Consider the following 23,613-nt stretch of genomic DNA (forward strand, 5'->3'; position numbering starts at 1 on the left):
AAAAATGTCTATGCTTCAAGAAGTCTTATTTTTATTAGTCCTAAAGTAATCGGTAACTAGTGTGGCTTTCACATGACTAATACAGCGGGAAAGTTGAAATAGTGTTGGCTGGTTCTGTAAGGCATTCATCTTCAGATATTGCCATAGGGTTTAATAGTAGAATACAGAATCATTCTGTTTGACTAAGTGCTGATTGAATGAAGTTGATAACATTGTGTTCATTTCAATGCAGTCTAGAAATACACTTGAAATTTATAATACAGCCTTGTTTAGTGGTTGTTTTTTCTGAGTTGGCAGAGTCTGAATTATAAGCCACTTTGTAACAAAGTAGTTTTATAAAATTCAGGTACATTCAGTAACTAAAATTGAGCTAGTCTAACCAAGTATCTCAAATTTTAAATAAAATGAAAACTTTTTAGAGATGCTGATGTTGCTTTTCATCACTAGTAGGTCGTTTCTGTTTTGTTCAGGAGAGTCAATAACCTTTGTTGGTAGATGGACCATTGTATGATGGATTTTTCCAATTGAGAAGCGTTTGCTCCATGGCAAGCCAGTGTTTTTCTTATTGTGACCTTTGATTTGAATTTCACCTTGAAAACATTCTTTTTACTCTCTATGTTGTCTTAATATATGTGTCATCTTCCCCTGACGGCCAGTAAAAGTGATTTCTTGTTATGGTTCAGTTAGCTGCTTTGGAGTAAAACTACTTAACTCTTGACTAAGGCCCCGGTAGGATCTTCCAAAATGAATTTTGTTTTGCCACAGAGCCTATATTCATATATTCAGTCAGGTCACTCTAGAAATAGCCTCCAAATTTGGTGAAAATCCATCTACAGTGATGCTGTAACAGATATAAATAAAATTGTTTCTGTAGAAATAAGGTAAGTTTAAAGGATATAATGATTTCAGTTCCATTTTGAGAGTTTTTTAAAACATAATAATTCCAAGAATTAGGAATTGTAATGATGCTGTTGTGTGTGTTTTAACAGAAAAGTAATTATTAAACAATGACCATAGTATTATCGAGAGTAACACATTTGTGATGACTAGGAAGAACTGGGAGAGAATGCAAAACATAGTAGATAATCTCGCATCATTCAGAGTAGGCAAGCAAGTAATTTCTGAGAGTTGGTGGAGGCCAGAATTGTACAGGATAGAAACAGAAACTATTTAAGGTTACTGCTGACTTGTTAAGGTTCACAGATGGATGATCCACTGCACAGAGGGTTGTCAAGAACTCTGACTTGTAAGTTTGGTTGAAAATGGGTATTGAGTGAATTTGTAGTAATTGTTATGAAAACCCCATGTCTCGTGTAGATTATTTCTCCTACCAGATTGCCAACTCCAGCCCCAGCAGTGCTTATCTGGACTTGAGGTTTTCCTGTTGTGTACACTACTCATTGTTTAGTTGAAAACTTTAATTCAGTCTTTTTTTTTTTTTTTTTTTTTTGACCTTTTGAGACCAGCCGCACTGCGCTCAGCCAGTGAGCGCTGTAAGCGCACCGGTCATCCCTATATAGGATCCAAACCCGCGGCGGGAGCGCTTCCGCACTCCCAGCGCTGCACCCTCCGGAGTGCACCACGGGCTCGGCCTATTGTTTTTTTTTTGTTTGTTTTTTTTTGTTTTTTCTTAAAAGATGACCGGTAAGGGGATCTTAACCCTTGACTTGGTGTTGTCAGCACCACGCTCACCCAGTGGGCCAACCGGCCGTCCCTATATGGGATCCGAACCCGTGGCCCTGGTGCTATCTGCACTGCACTCTCCCGAGTGAGCCATGGGCCGGCCCCTTAATTCAGTCATTTTGAAGAGTGAAATACAGACTTCTGAAAAATTGGTATGAATTTAAAAATCAGTTTCTGTTCATAGTCATGCACAAGATTCTTTTTTCTTCTAGATGCACCTTCCACAAGACACCAGTCAATTTCTTTCCTCTCCCTTCCTTCTCTTTACTCTCCACCCATTTCCTTTTTAACCTTGTGAAATCTTTTTGTTTCCACTAATCTCCCAGACTGACTTCAAGTTTAAATTTATTCTCCTAGTCCACATCTGCTGTTTGTCTGTCTTACTTTGGTACTTTAGAGTCTCTTCTTGTTGCTAGCTCTTCTCCTTTTCTATCCTTTTCTGCACCTCCTTTTTCTTACAGAAGAGTTTGTGCTAGCTATTTGGGTTTTTTCCTTTCTTCACACAGTTTACCCTTTGGAAAATTGATGCTTTGGTTGGATATTGAAGTTTTTTTTTTTTTTTTTTAACACTAACTTCTGTGTTGATGACTTCCAAATCTATAGCTCCACCTGTAATCCTCCACTTGAGATCCAGACCCATATTTCTAGCTGAATAGAGTAGAGTCATGGACGCTTTTGAGAATTTGGTGAAAGGAGGGGATTACCCCCCCCCAGTCCTTCAGATAGATATGTAATTACAAAAACTCATGTACTATTTCTAAGTTGTACACCCCCTCAGTTCTAACTATGGATCCTCAATGAGAATTCCTGTTGTAGAGCTCATCCATTTGGATATCCTGACTCCTTAATTTAAACTCATGATTTCATCCTTAGTGTACATTCTTCTCTTTAATATTTCTCCCAAGATTTCAGCTTAGAAACTGTGTAATCATTGTCATTCACTGTATCTATTCAAGTATACCTTGTTATTTTTTTTCTCTGAAATCCCGATGGATTTATTCTTCTGACATTCTTACTATTAATAGTTTTCTCCAGTATTTATTGTCTTACATACTTCTATAGTTTGCTAGTTGATTATTCTGTCTTTACCCTAGATTCCTATCAGTTGTTCTTACTTTATTACTGCCAGATTAATTTTCCTTTGACTTTTTCAGACCTGGCGTAGAAAATCTCAGCACAGAAGGGTGTAAAATGGGATTGAGGGGACTTGCTATACGACTGTGTTCTTCCCTCATTCTAATCCCCAGAGTTAATCAGTTTTAACCATTTCTACTTTTAATACAGCTGGTGACTCCCTCCATAAGATTAACCAATATGTTTACATTTCTGTTTATTGACTAACCAAGTTATAAATAGTAGCTGTTGACTGTCCACTCTGAAAAATGAAGAATTCTTTACTTTCTTTGCCAGTTATTCACAGTCATTATTCTTAGTTCTGTTGTTGGTTTCTTTTTCAAATTGAACCTGTGTCTTGACTTTAGACAATTATCTCTTCACTACTCTTTAAAAGGAATATAGTAGTCCTGCACATTTCCCTGTCCCTCCGCTGTCCCACCATCTGATTTTGGCTGCATATCATTACTCTGTTTTGAAGGTTTATGCATTTGCAATCTTTTCTGTAACTGTCATTAAATCTTTATGTCTGTAGGTGATCTTTTCTACCTTTCTAGGATCCTTTTAAATTTTCTCCTGTTAGTCTGAGTTTTCACAAAGATGTGGCTAGATATGGTTTTGGGTTATTTTTGTATTTCCCTGCCATTTCTCTGCTCAATACTTACTGGAATTTTTCCATTTGAAGACTTATCTACAACTTTTTAAATTTTTAAAAATATTTTATTTCTTTGGCCATCTTGTTCTCTCCACTTTCTCTGTTGTCTTTTTCCGTACTAGGCTTGGGTTTTCTTGTCCATTACGGAGGCAGAGCGTGTGTTTATTAATCAGCTTGGTATTTTTGCTCTGCCCATTCCTATTCTCTCTGCCTGCCTCTACCCTCCAGGTCTATCTTTCCCAGGTTCTTCTTCCCAATCTGCCTCAACCATTTTCAGTAGGTATTGTGGGCTATGGATTCCTCTACTGCTCAGTCCAATCACTTCCAGGCACTGTATGCTCCAAGTGCTTAGGGTAGATATATTGGGATGGGGTGGGGTGGGGGGCAAAAGCCTTAACCTGCTCAGACAGTGAACATGACATAGTGTATAGGAGATGATAAGCACTATGAGAAAAGAATAGAGCAAAGGGGATTATATGTTGTGGAGGGACGGGGGGAGTGCTGGTTGTAATTTTAAATAGGTTGGTCAGGACACATCTTATTGAGATGAAACAGTGGAATTAGCCAAGCAGGTATCTGGGTAAGTGCATTCCATGTAGAGGGAGCAGTAAGTGCAAAGGCCTTAAGGCAGGATTGTGCTTGTGTGTACAGAGGAGAAGGAGAAGGCCATGGAATCTAGAGCAGAGAGAACAAGAATAGAAGAGGAGAGTAGTAGGAGACGAGGTCAAAGGTAATGGGGTCAGGTCATGCAGGACCTTGCAGGCTATTGTAAACAATTTAGCTTTTATTCTGAGAGAAAGGAGGGACCATTGGACAGTTCTGAGCATAGGAATGATCTGACTTAACATTTTAACAGAATCATTAGTCTGGCTGCTCTGTTGAGACTGGACTTTAGAGAGACGAATGGAGGCAGGTGCAAAGTTGTGACAGCAGCTCAAGAAGAAATCCAGTGGAGGCTGTTGCAGTAAAGTAAGCAGGAAATAATGGTGGTTGCCACCAGGTGATGGAGGTGGTGAGAAGTCAGATTTTCATGTGTCCTTGTGGATTGTATGGTGGGGTATGAGAGAAGGAGAGGGGTTGGAGTTTCTAGGCTAAGCTAGTGGGAAGGATGGAGTTGCCATTAACTGAGGTGAGTAGAGCAGGTTTTGTTGGGGGGATGTCAGAGATGAATTTTGAGGATGTCACGTTGAGGTGTTTATATGGCATCCACATAGAGATGTTGAATAGGTATGCTAGTCTATTGGAGACTAGGAAAGATATCTAGACATATAACTCCTTCCTACTGTTTCTTCCATAAATTTCATGATTATTTGCTCTACTAATGACCACCCTCCTCAGTTTAGTACTTTGTCATGGGTTTATTAATTTGCATTTTTGTGATGTATGTGGAATTTCAGTAGTGTTTTGGAGGAGGGGAAGATGATTTTTTTTTTTTTTTTCCGACAAAAGCAGCCTGACTTTATTGCAGGGAGGCTAGGAAGGAGCAGGGCAAGTAAAGTTCTCCACAGGAACTAGTCCCATCGCTAAGCAGGATTGCCAGGTCCCAGGTCTGTCTGGAAGCCAGGAGAGGATCAGCATCCTGCCCCCATTGGTTCATCCTGTAGGTCGGGGCCCAGGCCCTTGCTACTCAGAGCTGGGGCCAAGGTAGGAAGCGGTCTTTCCTGTTTTCCTCAAGGTTGCCAGCAGAGTGTCCACGCTGTGTTCAGATTCAATGCAAACCTTCTTGCTGGGGAGGTCAGTATGAAACTTAACTCCTCCCAGTTTGTTGAGGACCCGAGAGACCGCTTCAGCGCAGCCTTCGCAGCTCATGTCCACAGAGAACTCGTGCTTCGGCATGACTGAGGCAGCAGCGCTGGCGATGCTGGCAGGGCTGGCTGCGGCCGCGACACCTCACCGGACTAGGACGGCGGGCTCGGCTGAGGGGAAGATCATTTGACTGCTCAGTCTACCAACTTGAATAAGACACCAGACAGACATTCCTGTTTTGTCACCCTCCTGCTCAGCATTCCTTATGGCCATCTCTCCTCATATCCAGTTTAATTCTTTGGCCTGGCATTTAGGAACCCACCCTGTGTGTGTCTTTCATCTCTCGTGACTGTCTCTGTCTACACTGTGCTCATTTCTCCCTCTGTGCTTGTGTGTGGTGTTTACGTCTTCTGACATGCCAATCTCATCTTCTCTCTGTTGTCATTTTCTGTAGACTCTTTTTTCCAGGCAAAGTAATATCTTTCTTTTCTGAAGTCCTGTAATTTAATCACATGCTGTTTAACATTTTCTTCTAATTGTTTATTTTATGACGAGTGTTACCTCCACAGTGAACGTCATAGGCTATTTTGAGAGTAGGGACCTGAATAAAGTTTCTAATAAAAAGCCAGTAAGTTTCTGGTACTGATTTAATTTACATGTAGGTGTTGGGGCATAAGGCAGAAAATATATGAGTTTGACCTTTCATGTAGTAATTTCCTTCACTTTTGCCTAATTTTTTTTTACCCCATTCTAAATCCGTGGTTTGAAGGAGAAATTATTGACATTTAGCTGATAGATGGCTTAGAGACTTCCCAGGTGTTGGTGTAAGATGGAAATAATCAAGACATTCCCTCAAAGTTGTTGGGTCAGTTAAATGACACAGTACACAGTCATTTCATGCTGCCTAAGCATTTCTGTCTGTGGTTTTTGAGAGACGGTGGGAGGTTTCAGAGAGGAGGTACTCTTTGAGCTGTGCCTGAAGAGGAAGTAGGAGATTTTAGTAACAGAAGGGAAAAGCATTCCAGGCAGAAAGAGGCAGCATGTAAAGGGAATGCAAATGGTGTGCACCGTGAACACTGTCCCTTTGTCCCCTCCAGGACCGATGGTACAGTTAGTAGACGTTGTGTCCACCCTGTACTGGGCCTCATATGCCATGCTAAGAAATTGCTTTTTAAAACTCTTTTCCCGAATTTGTCATAGAATAAAAAGGCATCTTGCTTTTTATCACTTTCATAATTTCAAACTATGAGAAAGGTATTTGCCGTTTTCCTTTGACCTATATCCCTTACAATCTGTTACAATCTGTTTTTGCCTATAGTTAAACCATACTTGGAAAAAGAGAGTACAAAAGCCCAAAATATCTACTAAATATTTACATAGACACTGAGTACTGTTATTCACTTTCTCTCAGCTGACAGCAGTGCAGGGCTGGATCTAGTTGTGTAGGTTAGAAAACACAGTGGGAGGGGGTGTATAGCAGAGTCTAGTGTGAAGTTTGGTTCCCAGTAGAAAGTATATTTCCAGAAACTTATATCATGTGGTTATTTATGTAAAAATCTTTTTTTTTTAAACCTTGAGTTCATTTTCAGAGGCATAATAAAATACTCTTGGCCAATTTTTATTTCATAAGTTAAGTAAGATTGTCCTGTTAATTTTGGCTATTTATTTAACTGTCTCTTTTCTACACTATTACTGAAAAATGTAATGAAAAACATTATTAATTTGCATTATAAATTCACAGCTGTGAGGGTGTGGGTGAGGTGCCAACTGAAAAGAGAGATTAAGTGGAACATGGCCAAGTTGGTCTCTTTCTCTCACTTCGTTACTAGACACTAGCAGCTAGACCTGCAGAACCCACAGGATTCCTCTTTGGGAAAATTGCCTCAGCCAAAAGAAAGACAGAGATGTTAACACTCAAGGTCCCTGCCAGTGAAGCTCATTGACTTACAGGCATCTGATCATCTTTAGTGCTACTCATAAATATGAATGGACAGCCAAGGATCATCAAAGCTTTGAGGACAATTTCTATAACATGAAGACAGAACAAAATAAACAGAATTAAAATTGGACGAAATAGATGCAATGCAGGGAGCAGGAGGATACCTGAAAATATACTGTGATAGCTTCAGAGAACTAAGAGAATATATTTCATTTGTGAAACAAAAGTTGGTAGTTAATTTAAAAGAATCATTCAGAGAATAAGAAAATGTACTTGGAGTTAAAAAACAGCATCAATTTTTTTTTAAGAAGTAGGAGATTTGAGAAATAAGATCGAGGAAATTTCCCAGAAAATAGTCATAAGACGTAGAGATGGTATAACAAAGAAAATAGAAGTCAGAAGATCAGATTAGGAGGCCCAGCATCCGAATAATAGGAGTTCTAGGGGGAAGAAACACCCCCAAAATGTGAGGAAATTGAATCTGCAAGAGGGGAGGTAGGGTAGCTTCAAAATCCTCAGACAAACTCTTTTCAATCTAAAACTTCCTCCTCTGTGCTGCTTCCTAGGAAGCTATTGGAATGTTTGATCGGTTAAAATGAGAGTAAACCAGGAGTGATGAAACACACCGTGGAGGATCCAGGAAACAAGGGATCCAGCTTAGGAAAGAGATAAGGCTGTGCCCACTATGCCTAAGACAAAAGCAAGACCTCTGCCAGCGGTGTGAGGGCTCGTGGCAGGGTGTTTCTTGAGGGAAGGAAGAACAAAAGGAACAAAAAACCCTTGATCTCTTGATATGTTTGACCATATTGAGAGGATGTACAGTTCTGTTGAAGAGTTCGGGGTGAAATAGGGATAGGTATATAGAAAAAGAATCAAATGAAGGAAAAGTACTAACTTTTAGCACCAGAATAAGAAATTGTTCTGGAAAGTAAATGTGATCAGCAGTGAATAATAAGATAATTGAATATTGATGTATCCAAAGTAGTGTTATGATTTTATTGGGGGAATGGAGAAGAAAAGCTTTTTGGGGATAGGGGGTCAGGTGTAGGTACAGGAATTAAATCGCTTATATAGTAGAAAGTCAGTAGATAGCATCTAAATCTGAAAAATCAACAAGTAATAGTTCTGAACGAATTACCGTATTTAGCAACGTGATAAATACCAAGTGTATCCTTATAACACCACAGGTTTGGATCCCTATATGGCCAGCCGCCCCCAAAAAAGAAACATAGTACCAGAGTGTATTCAAAGTAGTTCCTTTGGGGGACCGAAATTAGAAGTGATGAGAGCTGGTAAAAGGATTACTGTTTTGTAATAAGTCTTATAAAACTATTTGAGTTTTTAAGCTATATATTACTTTTATAATTTTAATTTTTAATTAGTATGAAGTTGAGTTGATAAAACAAATGTTTACTTTAGATGTTAAATCTTATTAGTTCAGTACCTTTACTGTACTAAATGATGATACTGTAGTTTTCTGTTCATATGTGTATCCATTTGTTAAATCAGCTTCTGGTTCCTACTCATATTATTAATATTTGGCTTCCTTAACTATGATGAAAAATACATTCTAAGAACTGTGAGTCAGTCCTACATTAGTCTCAACATAGAACATAATTTAGTTAGTATCTATAAATAGTTTGCAGATCACCGCTACTACCTGAATGTTATAAAAGGGGGAAAATAACCTTAGCACAGAACCGAGAAGTTGTAACAATGAGAGTGTATAGCTCTCCGATTAGCCTTCAGAGGCAGGATGGACCGAAAGTGGACCGCCTTCTGTTGTAAGTATTGGCTCTTGTCTCAGGAGCTCTGTAATATTATTTAACTATCTTCTTAAGTTTTATCCATTTTTCATTTGTTAACTAATAGAGAAGTAAAATGCCCACATTATACAATCAAAAATATATCTGCGTAGTTTTATTTTCTGACAAATGTCAGTAACAAATGTTACCAACTCAGAACATTTTTCCTAGACTGCTCTCCTACTTAATTATGTCAAAATTGAAATCACTATTTACCTAACACTGTTCGTTATAAGACTGGATGAAGTGTATTTTGAAATTTTGTTATTTATAATTTGCTTGCTTCCAAAACAAAACTTGCGGAGTCACCATAAACTACATACATGTTTGAATGTGTATATGAAAAGCCTCATTGTAGGCCAGTACTTTTGTGCGCCTACTTAACCTTTGGAAGTACCTCTTTGGGAGAAAAACATATTTTAGTGGTGGGAGCAACTATGTCTGATATTATTTTATAAATGCTTTGGTGCCTATAATTTTGGAGTATAATTGTTTGCAGTATAATTTTATAAGTTTGTGGTAGAATTGTTTCTGGAAAAATTTATGTTGTTTTCTTAGAAACTTCCAAATTTCCAAATTTATGTTGTTTTCTTAGAAACTTCCATGTAAAATGCATGTCTTAACTTAAAGAGAAAGTAGTCTGTCAGAATGTTCTCATAGTTCAGAATTAGTACACTTGTACTTCGATAAAATCTTTAGACGATTCTATTAATGACTGAAGAAAACAGTTCATGGTAGACAGAACTCTGGAGGAGCAATGTGCATTTCCAGCATGTGAATTGGCAGTGATAATTCTAATAAAAGCAAAGTTTATAAATTTGGAAACTTCCCCCTAAAAAGATACATAAATGTCATGCTTTAGAGATCAAAACATGAAAGTCAGATTTATAAACCATCCGATTTAAGTGGAAATTATTCATGCCACTAAACATTTGTAAGCCAGAGGTTTTCTGCTTGGCACACTTCTTTGGGAAATATGTTCAGATGGACATCTTTTCAGTGAGCAGGCTAAAAATTAGCTAGAGATGTTTAATATGTTCCCTTCTTTTAGAACAAGAAAATACTCTTACAGTCAGTAGGCTCTCTTGCAGCTGTGTGAACTGCCTGCTTGAATCATCTTTCACTGAACTTGGAAATATTCTCTGGCATTTTGCTCTTTTCCTTTATCAGTAGACACTGTTTATCTTTTATATACTGAAAACCCTAGGATATTATGCATGTAGAAGTCAGTACACCCTAGTTGTAAATGCCATTGTTCAGTAATTCTTTCAGACTCTCTTCACTCATAGTTGGCCTTCTATCTGTGACTTATGCTTTTTTTTTTTTTTTTTTTTTTTTTTGTTAAAACCATTGTTTTAAAGTTCATGTGTGTATTTTTAGGTGAGGAAAGGTCTGGAAGTATCTGTACACCAAAATGTTAATTACAGTTGCCTTTGGATGTGAGATTTCAATGATTTAAAGTTTCTTTCTTTCTTAACTGTTTTCTTCATTCAGAAAACATTTATTGACCTGTTGTAGCCAGCCATTGTATTTTTTGAAATGATAGTGTTTTACTTGTACAATTAAAATTTGATGTTATATTTTAGGAAGGAAATTGCAGTTTTACAAGTTTATTCATTAAATGATTAAAATAATGACTTTTGGTCATTAGTAGTATATATTCAGTTATTTGGAAAATATTTGCAGCACTTCATTCATGAAAATTACAGAATAAAATGAGACCGTGTAATGTGCTGAAGCATTCAACCAATATGATGCTAATAAGAGAAATGGTTTTCATTTGTATGAAACGTAAGTCATCTCTGTCAAAGTAATCTTTGTTCATATAGGAGGAGAGATATGGATTGCATGCTCTACATGGTTTTTATTTGAATCAGAAATAAAGTTTACAGAGGTGCATTGTGAAAAGAATAGCTTTTTAAAAATCATGAGCAGCCATAGATGCATATTTTTAATTAAAAAAAATTTTTTTTTTCTCCTAATTTCAGGCAACTACAAGAACAGCAACGACAAAAGGAGCTGGAGCGGGAAAGGCTGGAGAGAGAAAGAATGGAAAGAGAAAGGTTGGAGAGAGAGAGGTTAGAAAGGGAACGGCTGGAACAGGAGCAGCTGGAGCGAGAGAGACAAGAAAGGGAAAGGCAGGAACGCCTGGAGCGGGAGCGGCAGGAGAGACAGCAGGAGCGGGAGAGGCAGGAGAGGGAGCGACAAGAGCAGCTGGAAAGGGAGCAGCTGGAATGGGAGAGAGAGCACAGAGTATCAAACGCTGGTAAGATTACAAGCTCCCCTTGTTCTTGCATCTGAGTTTGGATGGTGTTTTGTGCAGTCAGATATTAGAAGATTTCACACTCGAGATGCTTGGGATTAAGCAATAAGACTTGACATTATGAAAACTGTGCAGCAATTACTACTTTAACATTTTCTTTTTATTTCTCTCTATTGCTTTTGTTGCTTGGAGACTTAAAGAAATTTTTATTCTGGCATTCTAATTCTTCTAACTATAAATTGGCTATAAAATGTAAGTGTATTTTTATGGGAAATTTTTTATATTGGATGATCTTGGACTATTTTTCCCTCATGACATTGCTTAAATCGTCTCAAATTCTTATAGTACCATTGAGCAAGAAATTTGCTTGATTGTATTCTAAAGTTTTTGAAGGAAGAATTAAAACACTAGGTGAAAAATATTCTCTAACTGCCCAGCTGTGTAAATATATTTTCTAGGGAGCTGGCCAGTTAGCTCATTTGGTTAGAGCGAGGTGCTGATAACACCAAGGTCAAAGGTTCCAATCCCTGTATGGGCCAGTCTGCCCCCAATTTATGTATATGTATGTATACATATATATATATTTTTTCTAGGATTGTGGAAAATTAGTGAAAATTACTAAATCTGTTGGAATTCATTGAGAGACACAAAAGTTAAGATGTGGCTGAAAGTTTGAGGTATTTGAACATTCATTAAAATGATTAATTATAAGATTTACGAATTTTTATTCCTTATGTCCTGTATTAAAAGTCTCCATGTGGGTTGATTAAATATTGGTTGGTTGGTTAGTTGGTTGATTGTTTAAGTTAAATCATGTGTTTTTAACTGCCTAATTATTTTCTGGAATTATGGCCAACAGAACTTTTCCACAAGTAAGTGTTGAAAGGAGGTTCCTCGCCCTTTGTAGTAAATGTTTTCCCAGTTTTGCTATTTGTTTAAAAAAAAAAAACAACTAAGTTTATTCTTCTGTTTATGGTCCCATTCATGTAATTTTAATATCCTTTTAGAGGACTGAATAATAAAAATTAAGACTACTACTACCCTTTTCTTATAAAGGATAAATCAATTTAATTTATTAATTCACTTATTAGATACAGAGAGAACTTGTTTCTTTTTGTCCTCTTCTGGATCTTGAAATGTATTTACAAGTTAAAATATTCTCAGGTGTAAACAGTAATTTGCAGGTGTGCCTAATTCTCTGGTACTAACTGTAGTCTACGTTTATACATTTTGTCTGATGCTGGTTTTGTGGCTTCACTAGCTCCCTTTTTCTCTCTCCTTTTTATCCTGTCTTTTGCTGCTGCTTTCCACCTTCTGTCCAGCTCCATCTTCAGACAGCTCCCTGTATAGCGCTCCACTTCCAGAGTATTCCAGTTGCCAGCCTCCTTCAGCACCTCCTCCTTCATACGCTAAAGTCATCTCAGCTCCGGTGTCAGAGGCCACTCCTGATTATGCTCTAGTGACTGCTTTGCCACCTACTTCCAAACCCCCTACACCACCACTGCGACACTCAGCGACACGTTTTGCAACATCTTTAGGTTCAGCCTTCCACCCTGTTCTTCCCCATTATGCTACAGTTCCTCGTCCTCCGAACAAAAACTCTCAGCCTTCTTCTCCTGTGAACACACCCTCTTCTCAGCCTCCAGCTACGAAGCCCTGTGCCTGGTCTACTTCCAATTTCTCGCCCCTCCCTCCATCTCCTCCAATAATGATTAGCAGCCCCCCAGGCAAAGCTACTGGTCCAAGGCCTGTCCTCCCTGTTTGTGTTTCTTCTCCTGTGCCCCAAATGCCTCCGTCACCGACGGCACCCAGTGGGCTGCTCGACTCTGTAGCATATCCAGTGTCTCCACCGCCTACCTCAGGGCCAGCACCTCCGCCGCCGCCTCCTCCACTGCCTTCCCTCGTACCCCTCTCACACTGTGGACCTCAGGCTTCTCCTCCTCCAGGCACCCCTACTGCCTCAACTCCCTCATCCAAGCCTAGTGTTCTCCCTTCTCCCTCTGCAGCTGCCCCTGCCTCTGTTGAGACTCCTCTAAACTCTGTGCTGGGAGACTCCTCTGCTTCTGAGCCAGGCTTGCAGGCAGCCTCTCAGCCGGCCGAGACTCCAGCCCAGCAGGGTAAGGCTTTCGTTATTGCTACTAACAGCTAGTCACTGGAAGATATTATATGGCATCAACTTTAATTGCCTAGAAGAGATAGTTGAACATCTGTGTGTCATTGTGCCATGTTTTTTTAATTTAAAAAGTTAACGTAGAAAACATTTAAATAAATAAAATTTTATTTTCTGTTGGATTAATTGCATTTGGAAGATCAATATGGGGAATTTTCCATATTGAACTAGGTTTTACTATCTTCTGCAGTACCATAGTTAAAGGTATTTTCTAGTAGTATTTAAGGGTCCCCATAATACATTTCTTTTAAATTTAGTGAAATTTAAAACAAAAACTTAACCTGACACATTCAGTCTACCACACAATAAATATATGATCTAAATTGTTTTCCTTTAATTTCTGACAGACTTAGAGATATATTTAGTGCCCTACTGTAGTCATTAGATGCATCATCCTGGAGTTTTTTCTGGAACAGTTCTCACTTTGGGCCCTATTTCATTTTGGCCTCCCCTATACTGGGCTTCCCATATTAGACTTCAGGGTGACCCTGTGGGGCATCCTGACTTTGCAGGAAGGGTAGAGAGGATGGCAGGCTTCGTATGCCCTAGAGGATTCCATGGTCCGAAATTACAAGTAGTAGTGGGCTGGAGGAATAATTGAGAGAAAACAGCATCCTCTATAGGTATTCCCCTCCTCTCCCTCAACAGACACGCCTCGCTGTCATGGTAGCAAGGAAGGGAGGATGTAATCTCTAAGGATGGATTATTTCTAAGTAGAGAAGGGCCTAGTTCTGTAAGTAAATAAGAAGATGCTTAGCAACCTTTTATTATTTTTTCCTGTAATCCTATTTTTAAAAAACTTAGGACTTAGCAAAGACTGCAGGAGGGAAGCTGAAAACAAATTTGTACTTAAAGAAACAAGTGTTATAGTCTGGGTTTAAAAGTACCGCTATTAAAAAATCTTAGTTTCTGAGATAAACTAATAAGACTTGTTATTGCTGTGTATATATTTTTGTTGTTGTTGACTTATCAAATTTGCTAAAAAGTTGAGTCAAAATTGAAGTATTTGCAAGTTAGTATCACTGTGATAGTTATACTGGACAAGAGAGGCACAGCCAGCCTGACAAGGTTAAACCACCTACCTGTCCTCACAGCTGTAACAACCTGTAGAAGATGGACAGCCTGTTATCACTCTGTACACTTTTTTGAGCAACTTATGTTTTCTGCCTATGTAACTGCTCAAGCTGAAAATTTTGCACCCAGTGTGCAAATAGCATTGTATTTATCTGATAACCCCCCCTTTTAAGCCTCAAAGAAGGGGATACCTACTAGTTCAGCATTCTGATATTAAATAAACTCTCACTCCTTTTGTGATTCTGCAAGATTTGGACATTTCTCCTCTTAGTCACAATCTTGTAGACTAAAACAACTCGGCATTTTAAATTCTATATTATTTAATTATTTCTAAGAGTTATGAGGATTTATTTTGTACTAGTAAATTCTTTTACTTTAGTTATTCTCAACCCAGGCTACACATTGGATTTAAATGTGAAATGTTTTTAAGATACTGAAGCCTGGGACCCACCCCTTCTTCCTATTCTTAGCAGACACTTTGGCTATCTGTAAACAACTAAATGTATGTCTTCACTGTTGTAGAATTTATCATCTCAACAATTAAGGTTTATATAGATTGTTTTGCATCTGTTATTTCAAATAGTTCTAACTGCCATCATATGTACTAGTTTGATTTTTCAGGGATGCTTACCTCTGTCTGTCTCTCACATTTTACAAGTACTTATTTTGTTTGTTTACCAAATCCCCATGGAAAAAAATCTAATTAGATGATCCATTGCATAGTTTTATTACTAAAGCTCTAACATTAAAGTGATTACGTACACTTTGGCTTTACTTTTTAGATCTAGACTTTAAACATTATGATAAATTAAACTCATTGATATGTAGTAAATGTTTGAGTCAATTTAACTTAGCTTGGCATTCTACATATCTTTCCACATAAAATAATATTAGCTCTATTGTTGATGGTCTTACTTAACATTTCTTTCTCTCAGGCACTGTCTTGGGATCACCTGCACCTCCACCCCCTCCACCACTCCCACCAGGCCCTGTCCAGGCTTCAGTAGCACTCCCTCCTCCCCCAGGACCCCCTCCACCACCTCCACTTCCATCATCTGGGCCTCCACCGCCGCCTCCACCCCCTCTTCCTAATCAAGTACCCCCTCTTCCTCCACCACCTCCGGCCCCTCCACTCCCTGCATCCGGCTTTTTTGGGGGATCCATGTCAGAAGACAATCGCCCTTTAACTGGACTTGCAGCTGCAATTGCTGGAGCAAAACTTAGGAAAGTGTCACGGGTAAATACATTTCCATATTTTTGTATTTTTCATGTATGTCTTATCTTAATCTTTCTAAATACTTAAAATGTTGAATTTATTATTTTCTAATTTTATGAACCCTATTGTTATTAACTTCATTGATTTAAAAAAATGAAAATTTGGGGCTGGCCAATTAGCTCAGTTGGTTAGAGCACAGCCTTGTAATGCATAGTGTCAAGGGTTCGGATCCCTGTACTAGCCAGCTGCCAAAAAAGTTTTTAAAAATTAAAAATTTAAATGTACAGAAAAGGTACAAGAATAGTATAAAGAATTTCTGTAACCTCATCACCTAGATGAACCAGTTAACAGTTTACCAATATTTGCCTAATTATTCTTTGTGTATGTTTTCTTCTATATACATACACACTTTTTGTCTGAATGATTTGAGAGTAAGTCAGAGACATCATGCCCTTATTTCCCTAAATATCTCAGTGTGCATTTTGTAAGAACAAAGACATTCACCTACATTACCATAAAATAATTATCAAAATCAGGAAATTTAACATTGGTAGAATACTGTAATCTACAAATATATTCAAATTTCATATATTATCCAGTAATGTCTTTTTTGGTAATTTTTTTTCTAGTCCAGGATCATCTGTTGCATTTATTTGTAATGTCTTTTTAATTTACTTTTAGTCTGTGACAATTCTTCAGTCTTTCATGATATTGACATTCCTGAAGATTGTAGATTGTCTTTCAGATTGGCTTAGCTAATGTTTCTTCAAGATTAGATTCAGGTTATACACTTTTGGAGGAGGAATACAGTCGGCCTTCTGTATCTGTGGGTTCCACATTCATGGATTCAACCGGTCACTAATTAAAAATATATTGGTGGGAAAAAAGAAATCCACAAAGTTCAAAAAGCAAAACTTGAACTTGCCGAATACTACTATGAATCCATGTAAGTGAAATGATGTGTAGGCTTTCTATTAGGTATGATAAGTAATCTAGAGATGATAAATCTCCCATTGATACATAAAGAAATCAATTTTTTTCATTCTTTTGGTTCTTAAGGAGGTTTCAAAAATAGTATTTGGATATATTTTTTTTTTTTTTTGTCTTTTGTCTTTTTTTTCTGTGTCCGGCAACGGATTGCAACCCTCAGTGTCGCCCCCGTACCGGACCAGGGACCGGCAACGGGATTGCAAACCTCGGCGTTGCTCCCGCACCTCGCTCAGCCAGTGAGCGGGAGCCGGTCTGTATGTGGGATCCGAACCCTCGGGCGGGAGCGCTGCCGCGCTTCCCAAGCGGCGCACTATCCAGTGCGCCACCGGGCCGGCCCTAGTATTTGGATATTTTTTGAAATTAATGCTGATGTACTCTTCTGTTTTGAATGTAATGTATTAATAAACTTACAGTTATCTAACACAGGAATTTTTTAATGTATGTATATTCTCATTAAGATGGAGGATGCCCCTTTTCCAAGTGGAGGGAATACCATTGGTGTGAACTCGGCCTCATCTAAAACAGATACGGGTCGTGGAAATGGACCCCTTCCTTTAGGGGGTAGTGGTTTAATGGAAGAAATGAGTGCCCTGCTGGCCAGGAGGTGAGAAGTTTTACTACAGTGGAGTTGTTCAGAATTGAGGGGATTTTGTTAGTTTTATTCCATATACAATATAAGTACTTGCAGTTCTTCCCTCTTAAAGAAGTAGTTTTTAAGCTATGAGTTAAAAGATTTTTTTAAAAACCAGATTTGTCTTCTTTCTAGGAGAAGAATTGCTGAAAAGGGATCAACTATAGAAACAGAACAGAAAGAGGACAAAAGTGTAAGTGAATATAGATAGTTCACCTTAGAACATAAAATTCAAGCACAGGTCATTCAGGTAATCGTGTCAAAGATTATTTGATTTGAATTTAATCAGTTTGAACTTAATATTTGCTTATTTTTAACACTCAGCTATTAAGAATGGCTTGTTTTGAATGTTATTTAAAAGTTTTTGATGGTATTCTTAGTAAAATGATTTGAATATGTGGAGTTGTGGGAAAAGTACTAAAGTTCAAATCGGTAGAGTTTAATTATGTTTCTAAGCCTACCTTTAAATGAATGAATGACCTTTTACCAGTTTTTTCATATTGTAGGATCTGCATTTCCTTGCATTAATTTAAAATGAAGGAATGGGACTAAATCAACGGTTTTTATATGTTTCCTCTAGGGGCCCTGTGGTTACTAGCTGTGCCTCTTCCAAGTGTAACTTTCATGCCCCCTCCCCAGTTCAGCTGGGTAAACTCTGCTTTATCTGTTCTGTGTATTGGTGTTTAACACATAACATGATTGCTTTCCCTGCAGCATTTGGCCTTTGATGCCATTTCTGAAACATATCTCTTCTGCCTGGCTTCACAGCATTGGCTAGTGCAAGTTCTCAGAACACGTCAGGAAGGGAGCTGGAGGGGACGTCTGAAGGGGGAAATATTGGGAAGGAAGAGAAGGAGGAAGTCTAGGCTGAACTGGAAGGGAGAAAAGATGGATAAAGGAACAAGTGGGGAATGAGTGGCAGAACGAATATTGGAAGTGGAAGTGTACTTGCGTGCAGCAGCAGGTTTCTAGTAGATGTGATATTAATGTTTATGTTTCTGTATATTTAGGAAGATTCAGAGCCTGTAACTTGTAAGGCCTCTTCAACAAGTATACCTGGTAAGTTCAACAGAAATATTTTAACCTTTGTAAGCTTTCTCTAAATATTCCCAAATTAAAAATTCCTCCCTTTCCCATGCTTGGACCAAGTGACTGCTTGTTCACTAAAATATTGAAGTTCGTTGTTCACACTTGAAATCATTTGGTGTTTTTCTTCTGCTTTTTGTAATCGCAGAAGCTGCTTTCTTTGTGCTGTTGGGAGATCTTTTAAAACACAAAGTTTTTTCTCATGACTGTCTTTGAAAACCATAATTTTGACACATTCTTAGAGTGTATATTAATAATTTGAGGATATTCACTAAAATGGGAAATACATTATTAGATGAAAGATAAGTATTTTTCATAATTGATTCTTAGAGGTAAAATTTAAATGAGCATGTTAGCAGTACTGCAGTCTATTTCAAAACATTCTCAAATTGAGACAGTTGTCTTATTTTTTTTTTCCTTTTTGTCTTTTTTTCGTGACCGGTAACGGGATCGCAACCCTCGGTGTCGCGCCCACACCGTGCTCAGCCAGTGAGCGGACCGGTCTCTATACAGGATCCAACCCTAGGCGGGTGCGCCGCCGCGCTCCCAAGCGCCGCACTCTACCGAGTGCGCCACCGGGCCGGCCCAACAGTTGTCTTTTTAACCATTAATTTGGGTGATAATATTAAGGAAACAAAACTTCTAATTTGTAAGGTTAAAAAAATCTCCTTAAAGCTTTTGGGGAACGTTCTTAAATTCATTGAAAATTTCTGACATTGAGAGCTCTTGGGCATAGAATATATTACTTAGGATAATGACAAAATACGTTTCCTTGGAAGTATTTAATGAATTTTATATCCAAGATGAGAATATGAGATCATTATATATCATTTCTTTATATTTGACTAAAGATTAAGAGTTGGACTATCTGTTCACCTCCTTATCTGTTTTGGAATGAAGCAAGAGAAATTTGATGAATTAGTATCTAGAATGGTTTATAGGAAAATCATTATAGAGAAATGTCTATATTAATTTCCATATGTTTTGATGTAGAGACTACAAGCTGCCTTCGAAATTCCTTTTTTGGGGGGGGCCCTCAAAAAAGGAATTGGCTGAAAGAGGGGGACAGTACAGAGATCTGAACCCTTGACCTTGGTGTTACAACACCACACTCTAACCAACTGAGCTAACCGCAGCACTAGAATTCCATTTTTAAAAAGCCATACTTTTGGTGTTTTGTTTGTGTGCGTGCGTGTGTGTGTGTGCGTGCATGTGTGTAAAACCCATCCCCTCCAAAAAAAAAAAAAAACCCTCATTTTCATTATTGAATGGTAACTATTCAGTAGTCTGATTGCTTGCGTGCATGTGTGTAAAACCCATCCCCTCCAAAAAAAAAAAAAAAACCCTCATTTTCATTATTGAATGGTAACTATTCAGTAGTCTGATTGCTATATTAAAATTAACTTTGCGATTTTTTGAATTGCTTTTTCTCTGAATAAAACTCAGTTTATGTTATTTTCAGGAAAAATTCACTGGTTTGTGACCCATTTATTTTAGCTTTATCTTTCCTATAAGCCAAGATTAATTATATATGCTATTATTAGGACCATAGATATTTTAGAACTAAACCATACTTTAGGGTCACAGAACCTTTAGAATACAAGAACTATATAGATCCTCTCCCCAGGGGGGATCATATTTTTATACAAATTTGCTCATAATTTCAAAGTGTTCATAAATTCCCTGGAGGCTATCCATGGACCCCAAGTTAAGACTCCCTTATGTGAAAAAGTAAAGCACAGGTTTTGTGTGTGTGCCATATATATGGAAAATTAAGAATTCATTCAGAAGGGCTGGAAGCTTCTTTTTTCACTTGTTTCATTTAATTTTTTTTATTGGTGTTGTGTCAGACACTTGATAGGCCAAAAAGAAGTGAGAAGGGTAAAGGTTTTGATCACAAAACTCGAAGTCCAGCTGGGAAGATGAGACAAACACAAGGGAAAGGCAACATTTTACATTCACGTGTTGAATACTAAATCATGTGTCAGAGAGAGAGGCGATTATATATGGAGTCATTTGGGTCATCTTTGTGGAGAAAAGTAACATTTTACTTTGATTAAGGAGTATTTCGTTTGGTTGAAAGAGGGGGACAGGGTGATATTTCAGGACGTAAATTTAGCATGAGCAGAGGTACGGAGCTGGGGATGAGCAGGAAGAGACTAGGAAACAGTGAATAGATATGCCTGACTAGAATGAACAATTCTTTTTGAGGAATATTGGAAAAAAAGGTTGGAAAAGTGAGTTAGAAACAAAAAGGTTGAGAGCCTTTTATGAAAAGATCAGAAGTTCAGACTTGACTTTGCAAGTATTGAGTTGACATTTAGTTAGCTGAAAATGTTTTAGGCACATTAAAATGGCCCTGTGGGCAGTATGACTTGGAAGTCTTGGGGGACCGAGATAGGGAAACTTGTAGCGTGGCAGTAAAGACCCTCTGGAGAGATGCAGCCTCGACCCTTAGAAAGATGGCCATGCTCCCTCTGTTCCTGCAGAGCCGGACTCAACGGCTCTTCCTCACAACCACATGGGCCCTTTTCAGATTAAAAGATGGTTCTGGTTTGGCTGATTGAGAAAGGACCTCAACCAGCTTTTAAAAAGTAGCACTCACGAATCTTGCCCACTTTGGAATTACTTCCTCATTTTTCCATCTCTTTGATAACAATGTCCTGATGAATGTTCTGCTCCCTGCCCAGTCTCCCTCAGTTTCATTCAGGACTTGCCTCTTTCCACATACTTTGGCTGGTGTATGTTGGATGTGTTTCTGCTTGTGTCTATCCTGGATCCCATCTGATGATTTGATTGATGTTCCCTGGCCAACTCTGGAACTTGCCACCACTGTGGCTGGCGGTCATTGAGAGAACATGCTAGCTGTTAGAATACAAAACAAGCAGTAAAAAAGTATAATAAAAAGGGAAGGAAATGATGATTGATTGAGGAGGAAGCAAGATTCATGATGACTTTAAGGTTTCACTCCGAGCTACCTGCATGCAGAAATCCAGAGCCAAAAGCAGTGCTTCCTGGGAGAGTTTTGAGTTTAGTTTTGTGTATGTGTAGTTTGAAGAGAGTATAAGCTACCTGAGAGTGTGCAGAAGCCAGCTGAAGGGCTACGTTGGATTTCGGAGAAGTTTCTTAGTTAAAACTATACGGCGAGATCACAGCTCGTAGATAGATTTGATTTTCTGCATGGTGCAAGTGCTTTCCTCCATGGCAAGATTCTAGTTCTGACATCATGCGGTCATCTAGTGAGCCCAGTGACAGCATCAGCGAGCCATCCCCAGTTAGAGAAACAATTCAAAGCGCAATGGACAACCAACCGTTAAGTGACCACCTAGTGTCTTTTGTAATCAGAGCTTACAGTGAACTAACTTATATTTAACTGGAATCATCTGCTATGTCCATCCTGAGAATCGATTGTTTAAGAATCAAGGAAGTACAGTGGAATTCCATGATTCTGAAATTTATTTTGTGGTGTTTGAATTTTTTTCTAAGAGGACTGTTTGGATGTAGATGAAATGTTGAAGTACAGAAACACATTGCATATTATACTTTTTGTCTTTACCATTGGCACTAAAAATAGTTTAAAATAGTATAAGTAATGCTATCCCACTATAATTGATTCAAACTATACTAATTAATTAAAATTATCCTATGCATTTTCTTATCATCCTGTCTTTATTGGAGAAATTGAGAAACATTTTTAACCATCTGGTTTATAGAATTATAATATTTTAGATTTAGCAATCTAAGTTTTTCCTAGGAAACTTATCACCCTTGATTATTTCTTCTCATTTTATGGTCTGAAATTGTGCTAATTAGAATCTTTATAGATTTTTATTAAAGTTTAGAGCTTAAACGTTTGTTTATCGTTATTACTACTAGATAAACATGTATGATGGTATTTACTGTTTTGTTATTTTTAATACTATAACTCTGGAAGCATATAAGATATTTAATAACTTTTGTTCCTTATTTTTAAAGAACCAACAAGAAAACCTTGGGAAAGAGCAAATGCAATGAATGGCAGCAAGTCACCTGTTATCTCCAGGTATCAATTTTTTTCCTAAGTTTTATGTTACATTTGTATCTAAAAATAAATTAATACATTTTTAGTGCAGGAAATATTGATGGTAGATTAGAAATTGCACAAAGGTACGCATAAAACACCCATAATCCTACTACTGTTGGACAACCTCTGAGCCCCATTATCCTTTTACTAGTGATTGGCTGATAAATTCTACCCTGTGTTAATTAGCCAGGTTGTCTGAAATTTTGAGATAGCTTTGTTTCTTCCAATTTGTTTATTTGAAAAATTCAAAACTATAGGAAAAATTGAAAGAACAGGACAGCCAACACCCGTATTGTATCTATCACCTAGGTTTTTCATTGTTAACATTTTGCCTCATTTGTCTTAACTATCTATACATCTACACTTTAAAAGTTTGAAAGCAATTCGCAAATAAGTGCTGCTTCACTCTAAATACTTTAGCATTTTCCCAAAGAACCCCAGGACATCTTCTGTGTAACCAGGATACCATTATCATTCTCAAGAAATTTAACATTGAACAGTAATATTGTCTATATAGTACATATTCACATTTTCTCATTAGTCTCAATGACATCCTTTATAGATTTCTTTAAAATGCAATTTTTGGAAGAAACTTTTTTTTTTTTTTGTCTTTTTCCGTGTCCGGCAACGGATCGCAACCCTCAGTGTCGCCCCCGCACCGGACCGGGACCGGCAACGGGATCGCAAACCTTGGTGTTGCTCCCGCGCCTCGCTCAGCCAGTGAGCGGGAGCCGGTCTGTATGTGGGATCCGAACCCTCGGACGGGAGCGCCGCCGCGCTTCCCAAGCGGCGCACTATCCAGTGCGCCACTGGGCCGGCCCTGGAAGAAACTTTTATGTTTTAATCTGAAAATCAGCTGGGGAGAAAAGACTAATTTTTAAGAGAGAGCAAAATAAAACCTAAAACTTTGCATTTGTAAAGTAGAAAGGTTTATTTCTCTCATTTGAAACTTGTAACCATAATCAAATTAGAAAAGATAGTGCCCAGAAACAAGACTTAGTTAATGCTTGTTTCTACAAGAGGCATGCAGGCACAGTCAGGCAAGTTGAGTATTCCTTTAGTTAGGCATACTTTATTTTCATGACTAGATTTATAGCACAGGTCTTGACTATAGATGAAACTTTTTCTATGAGACAGTTTAAAGGGCCCATATTTTTCCCAGGGAAAAAAAAATATGTA

The 23,613-nt window shown here is 38.1% G+C and overlaps 1 protein-coding gene across 1 annotated transcript in view; it reads left to right on the plus strand.

Annotated features, from left to right (window-relative positions):
- ENAH (enabled homolog (Drosophila)) overlaps nt 1–23,613 on the plus strand; it is a 168,665-nt gene that overhangs the window by 114,293 nt on the left and 30,759 nt on the right. Inside the window, exons 7-13 of the mRNA XM_008567993.1 lie at nt 10,930–11,207; nt 13,211–13,321; nt 15,384–15,685; nt 17,113–17,258; nt 17,421–17,478; nt 18,296–18,344; nt 22,347–22,413. Coding sequence (XP_008566215.1) covers nt 10,930–11,207; nt 13,211–13,321; nt 15,384–15,685; nt 17,113–17,258; nt 17,421–17,478; nt 18,296–18,344; nt 22,347–22,413 — 1,011 coding nt within the window. The remainder of the gene's footprint in view (nt 1–10,929; nt 11,208–13,210; nt 13,322–15,383; nt 15,686–17,112; nt 17,259–17,420; nt 17,479–18,295; nt 18,345–22,346; nt 22,414–23,613) is intronic.

This window comes from Galeopterus variegatus, unplaced genomic scaffold (genome assembly GCF_000696425.1).
Source record: "Galeopterus variegatus unplaced genomic scaffold, G_variegatus-3.0.2 Scaffold365, whole genome shotgun sequence".
In the NCBI taxonomy this organism is placed as follows: domain Eukaryota; kingdom Metazoa; phylum Chordata; class Mammalia; order Dermoptera; family Cynocephalidae; genus Galeopterus; species Galeopterus variegatus.